General features: G+C 59.1%; 1 protein-coding gene across 3 annotated transcripts in view; it reads right to left on the bottom strand.

Moving 5' to 3' along the window:
• Positions 1 to 1,599: 1,599 nt before the first annotated feature.
• Positions 1,600 to 5,947, bottom strand: part of LRRC32 (leucine rich repeat containing 32) — a 14,098-nt gene continuing 9,750 nt past the window's right edge. For all 3 annotated transcript variants that reach the window (XM_010847539.1, XM_010847540.1, XM_010847541.1), the window contains exon 3: positions 1,600 to 5,745. In XM_010847539.1, coding sequence (XP_010845841.1) covers positions 3,844 to 5,745 — 1,902 coding nt within the window. In that variant the 3' untranslated portion in view covers positions 1,600 to 3,843. The remainder of the gene's footprint in view (positions 5,746 to 5,947) is intronic.

Below are 5,947 nucleotides of genomic sequence, written 5' to 3'. Positions count from 1 at the left end.
TGTTTGCCAGGAAAAGAGGTTAGGGGCCTGGAGGCTCCCGCAGAGCCCTGGACTGAGCTCAGTCCGTGCTACTGTCCTCCCGTGGGCCATCAAGGAGCATCTCCTGTGTGCCAGGGCATTGAATCACATAAATGCTCACCCCCCCAGCCCCATACATGAAATAGGCATTTCAATTTTTCCTTTGGAGAATAGGAGCTGGGAGCAGGAACAGAGAGGTGAGAGGCCACAGCCCAGAGAAGAAGCTGGGCTGGAGAAATCTCCAGGGTACTTGGGGGATGGGGGAGGCAGAGCTGGAGCCTGTGGGAGAGAAGGTGGAGAAGAGGTTGGCACCTGCAGAGGGGGTGGTGTCTCACTGTCAGGCAGCTGAGAAGGGGTGATGGAACCACATGAAGATAAGCACAGGGGGCTGCAAAGTGGGAGAGCCCAGGCACCCACTCCCTGCCCTCTAGACTTTGCCTCAGTGCCCCTCACCGGACTCCCACCCCCACCCCAGGTGAGGTGGCTCTTGTTGCTTCCCCTAGACCCCACAGCCCACACTCTCACCCTCCAGTTCCCTTCTAGGAACCATGAATGCTCTTCTTCTGACCCCTCTTGATTTCTTCCAAGTTCAACCTTGAGCAGCCTGGCTGCTCACTCTCAATCCTCCAGCCCCTGGGAGGCCTTTAACTCTCTAGCTGGGGAGGCCTTTGGGTGTCAGGGTAGCAGGGCTGGATGCTCAGGAAGGTCGGGGGCTGGAGACAGAGATGTGGGCATCGTCAGAGCGATGGGGCAGCCACATCAGTGAGGGTGATGATGTTCCTGGGAGAAGAGTCCTTCTGATTGCCTTTCTGATGGCTTGAGGAAGATGAGCACACCGCGAAGCCCCAAAAGGAGTGGCATCTAGGGTCCTAGATGTCAGGGGAGTGTCCCAAGGGGAAGGTGTGGGTGATTGGGGGATAGAGGCGGGCCCCACAGTGCACGGGTCAGGGAGACATGGTCTGAAAAGTGCAACCTTGGTGACCTCAGCCCTGGGTTGGGGAGATTGCTGGGAGCAGCTGGAAGTGGCCTGGAATAGATTAGGATGGAGGGGAGGGAGGGGAAGCTACTTTACTGAGAAGTTTACCCATGATGTCCGGAAAGGAAGGGGAAAGTGGTTTAAGGGTCTTCGTACTGTTTTTAAGATGGGCAAGACTTGAGCACAGCTGAAATCTGCGAGGAAGACAGAAGCAGAGAGGAGAGGCTGAAGGGAGCGCAAAGTGAGAAAATAAATGAGTGAGAGAGGACAGGACATGCCCAGGACATGCTGCCTCTGGACAGCGTGGGGAGCGGGTATAGAGGAAGCACTCGAATGGAGCTGCAGAGAGAGAGAGGTACTAACAGGCTCCTGCTGGAAGTCACCGTTTTCTTCGCAGGTGGGGAGCGGCGTTTGCCGAGTGTGAGGAGACAGAGGTGTGGCAGGGGCATGATGGTGGCTGAGGCACCAAGGGTCAAGATGGTGAGACCCAGGGCCTCAGTCTCCCACCCAGTGGTCCTCCGCCTGTCTCCCCAGGGGTCTGCCATGAGGCTTCAAAGCCTGGAAGGGAAGTAGAGGAGGGCAGGGTTCCAGTGGATGCAAAGATTCCCAGCAGCAAGGAGGAGGCCGGCAGGCTGCACCATTTCTCCAAAATCATTTTTAATACATTCATGTGGGTTACACAAAGAGCGGGTCCTGAGGCCTGGGTTGTGGCCTGGCTCCCGGGAGGTGAAAGCAGCATCCTGTAGTGTTTTCAAAGATCAGGCGAGAAGGGGCCCACGCCTTGCCCTCAGGCCTGAAGAAGAGTGTTTGTGTGCACTGAGCACCTGTGGTCATGATCCCGAACAGGACTGGACCCACCAGCTGCCCCATTCGCCACCAGGGCCCCCGGCTGGGGCCAGGCCACCAGGCCAGGTTCTGGCCCTGCTCTGCCATGGACTCCCTGAGTCTTTGACCCTCTCTCAGCCTCAGTTTTCTCATCTGTAAAATGGGGTGGACAGAGGGCCATTTTCATCATCTCATACTTTACCGAGCACCATCGTGAGCCTGAGTGCAGGCCAAACACAGTAAGAAGGTGAAGACCATGACACAGAGTCCTGGGCTTGTCCCAGGGCTTCCTTTGTCCCCAGACAGCCCACGATTCCATGGGCTATATCTGCATGGGATTTTTCTATGCATTTTTCTAGGGGGAAAAATTCCCTGCATGACAAGGACCAGAAAGGGAGGTGGGAGCCAGCATCATCTTGTGATGTGACAGCTGAGAGAGAGAAGGAAACTGCCCAGGTCCAACCCCCAAGCCCCCCAACCCTGACTCCCTCAGTGAGGTCTGAAATCTGAATCTACCTTTTTTCACAGGCTCTGTCCTGACTTGAGCAGCTCTGAGCAAGTTCCAGTCTCTTCCTAAGTCTCAGCTGTTCGTTCTATGTACCAGTGAGGTTGGACTCAATGGTCTCAAATTCCAGGCTATGTTCAACAGAGGGAGGAGGAGGGAGGGAATTCTAGGGCTAGATGAGAAAAGGAGAGCCCACCTAGTCAGCAAAGGATGGAATAAGAGAAACAGAGGCACAGGAGGAGGAGCGGGCCTGTGGCTGCCCGTCTTCTCTCTGCCCGCCTGGGAGAGAGGAAGGAGAAGAGTGGGTGGGTGTGCCCAGATGCTCCCTGGCCCCGTTCCAGCCATATGGGGCCATTTCCTGTCCATCTTACAGCCTGCAGCCCCTGCAGTGGCCAAGCTCAGGCTCTGGACGCAGGAGGATGTGAGCCTGGAGCTCAGTTCTGGCATTTCTTAGCTGGAGATCCCTGGAGGGAGACTTTCAAAGCCTCTAGTTAAACGGGATAATATACCAACCTCAGAGGGTTGTCATAAAGAGGCAAATGCAGGCTTGGGTTTGTCACTGCTGCCAAGTGTGGTGTAAAACAGAACCAGAAACCTAAGGGTCTCACTCCTGGCTCACTGGCCAGGATGGGGCTGAGCTGGAGCAGCAGGCCCGAGCAGGACCTGGACAGGGAAAGGGCGGCGGGGTGGAGTGGGGTGGGGGGGCGCGGCTAGGGCAGTTATCTGGACCCATGTGTGCAACCTGTGGGTGCCAGGTAGGAAAGCGCCTGTGCAGAGCAGGAAACAGACCAGTCCAGTGCTGGGCCAGAGCCCAGGGAGACTGCCTCTTAACCGACCCTGCCAGAGCTGCCGCAGCCTGCCTAACAACACTGGATCCAAGCCTTACTCAAGTGGCTCCAGCTTTCTTCCGGTCACAAGCTCTTCATGTTTCAGAGAAGCTGAAAGTCATTATCAGAAGATGTGACAAATAGTCTGCTTGGAAATGTCTCAGACAAATCCTCTTGGTCTTGCCCCTTTCTTGCCCTGGCCCAGCCAGGGAAGGACTATCCACATTCAGCCAGCTGGGGCTGAAGAACTTTGGAGCCCTGGCTTTCACACTCCACGTGGTGACCGCACACTCTGTGACCACCTGCCCACTCAGACTGGGCAATGCTGAGGGAAGGGATGTGTCTCATTCCCCGGCGCCCCCAGTGCCCAGGGCAGGATGTGGCACAAAACAGATGCTTGGCAAAGATCTGTAGATCTGATGGGATCAGCCTTACACTCTGTCACTCCTGAAACTGCCCAACTTCCGGCTTCCACAGCTGGACTACATGATGTGCGGCCTGAGAAGTGGGTCACCTACTGGTGCAGCAGGACACGGGGAAAGGAGCCCTGGGCTGGGACTGAGAGACCGAGGGTCTTGGACCCTGGCTTACTGTGTGATCATGGGTCAGTCCCCACCCTTCTCCATGCCTCTGGCTCCCCCACTGCCCCAGCAGGGTCTCCGGACAGAGCCCGTGTGTGGCCTCCAAACTCTCTAGGCTTTGTACTGTTGGCTGAACTTCTGCCGCCGCACACAGCAGCAGGTGGCCAGTGTGGTGAGCAGGATGGCAGACACCACTGCAAAGGTGAGAATGATGATGAGGTTGATATTCTTGAGACCCCCCTTCTCACAGTCCTCGGGACGCACGTGACTCAGGGACACCTCCTCCTGAGAGCCAAAGCGGCAGATCAGGTCCTGGGTGGCATCCACGTCCACACGGCCCTGGTGCAGCTGGGCCGCCAGCCAGCCATTGCCGCAGCAGCTGAGCGGGTTCCCCTGCAGGTAGAGGCGCCGCAGGCTGTTTTCCAGGCCGCCCATGGCACTGCCCGGAAGGAGGCTGAAGCTGTTGTTCCTCAGATCCAGCACCTCCAGGGACACGGCCTGTGTCCAGGCAGGTAGGCGGCTCAGGCGGTTCTCAGCCAGATTGAGCCGCTTGAGGCAGCTGAAGCAGGGCAGGTCCACCTGCAGGACGGCCAGCCCATTGCCCTGCAGGGCCAGGACCTCCAAGGAGCCCTCCAGGCCCGCCAAGGCCCCTGGGGCCACATCCAGCCCAGGGTTAGAGGAGAGGTCCAGCTCGGCCAGTGGTGTGTGGAGGAAGGCACCTGCCTGCAGTATCTCCATCTCATTGTCCGCCAGGTTCAGGACACGGAGGGAGGAGATACCAGAGAAGGCCACGCAACCCGAGGGTCCAGGTTCAGCTGGGCCCCCGCAGGGGCTGAGCCGGTTCCCCTGCAAGTTAAGCCTCTGCAGACTGGCCAGGCTGGTGAAGGTGTACAGGGGCAGGTCCCGCAGGGCATTGTCCTGTAAAAGCAGCGTCCGCAGGGACCCCAGGGCCCTGGCGCCCAGCTCCAGAGTCTCCAGCGCATTGTGGCTGATGTCCAGAAGCGTCAGGCAGGGCAGGGAGCCGGGCTGGGCCTCAAAGGCCCGCAAACAGTTCCGGCTGAGGTTCAGGGAGCGCAGTGAGGTCAGGGGCTCAAGAAAGCCCTCCGGGACGAGCTCAATCTCATTGTAGCTCAAATCCAGATTCAAGAGCTGGGAGAGGGGTTGGGTGCTGGCATTGCGGCTGGGGTTGGAGAGGGGCAAGGATGACCAGCCCTCGGAAGGTGCATGGAGGCCCTCGGCTCCACCCCGGGGTGGCTCCGCAGGGAGCCGGATGAGGTTGTTGGACGCGTTCAGGTAAATGAGTCTCGGGAGTGCGCTCAGGTCGGGAAAGTGGAGCAGTTTGTTCTCCCGCAGGTCGAGCCAGGCGAGCTGGTACTCGGCCCTCGGCTCCGCCGTCTGAAAGGCCTCAATACTGTTGCAGCTCAGATCCAGGACGCGCAGCTGTTGGAGGCTGAAATCGGAGATGCAGGTGAGGGAGTTCCTGGAGAGGTTGAGGTGCACCAGGCGGGGCAAGGCCTCAAAGGCACCGTCTTCGATGTCCATCAGCACGTTGCTGTGAAGGTCCAGCCGCTCCAGCGCGGGTGTGCTCAAGAAGGTGCGGCGGCCCAGGCGCGTCAGGCTGTTCTCCGCCAGTGAGAGAGTGCGCAGGGCGGGCGCCTCCCCCAGCAGCTGCTCCACCAGGCCGCTATACAGGCTGTTCCCCGACAGGTCCAAGGACGTCAGGTGCGGCAGGGGGCCCAGTCCCCCAGTATTCAGCGCTGTGCCCACCGCCAGGTGGTTGTGGGCCAGGTTGAGGTGCTCCAGGTGGGGCAGGGCCTGGAAGACCCCTGGCTGGAGGAAGCTGATCTCGTTGGCGCTCAGGTCCAGGTGACGAAGTGCCGTGTAGAAGCCCAGGGGCAAGGCCAGGATGCTCCGCAGCTGGTTCCTAGATAAGTTGAGGACCTCGATGTCCCGTGAGAGCACCGAGGGGACCTGGAGCAGGCCACGGCCCTGGCACCAGACCTCCTTGTCCACCTGGGGAGGGTGGGAGGGCAGGGAGAGCAATGGCATTAGTGCATGCCCTAGGAGGTAGAACCCGACACTCGCCTCTAGGAAGGATGACTTGAGCCCCCACCAGGCTTGGCGAGGACTCTCTTCTGTCCTCCCTGCATGATTCAGGTCCTCCACCCCAGCCTAACCCGCCTAGGTCTGCATAATCCCCACCCTGCTACCTGCC

This window comes from Bison bison, unplaced genomic scaffold (assembly GCF_000754665.1).
Source record: "Bison bison bison isolate TAMUID 2011002044 unplaced genomic scaffold, Bison_UMD1.0 scf7180017864251, whole genome shotgun sequence".
NCBI lineage: Eukaryota > Metazoa > Chordata > Mammalia > Artiodactyla > Bovidae > Bison > Bison bison.
The sequence above is the reverse complement of the archived record's forward strand: the minus strand, read 5'-3'. Positions and strand labels throughout refer to the sequence as shown.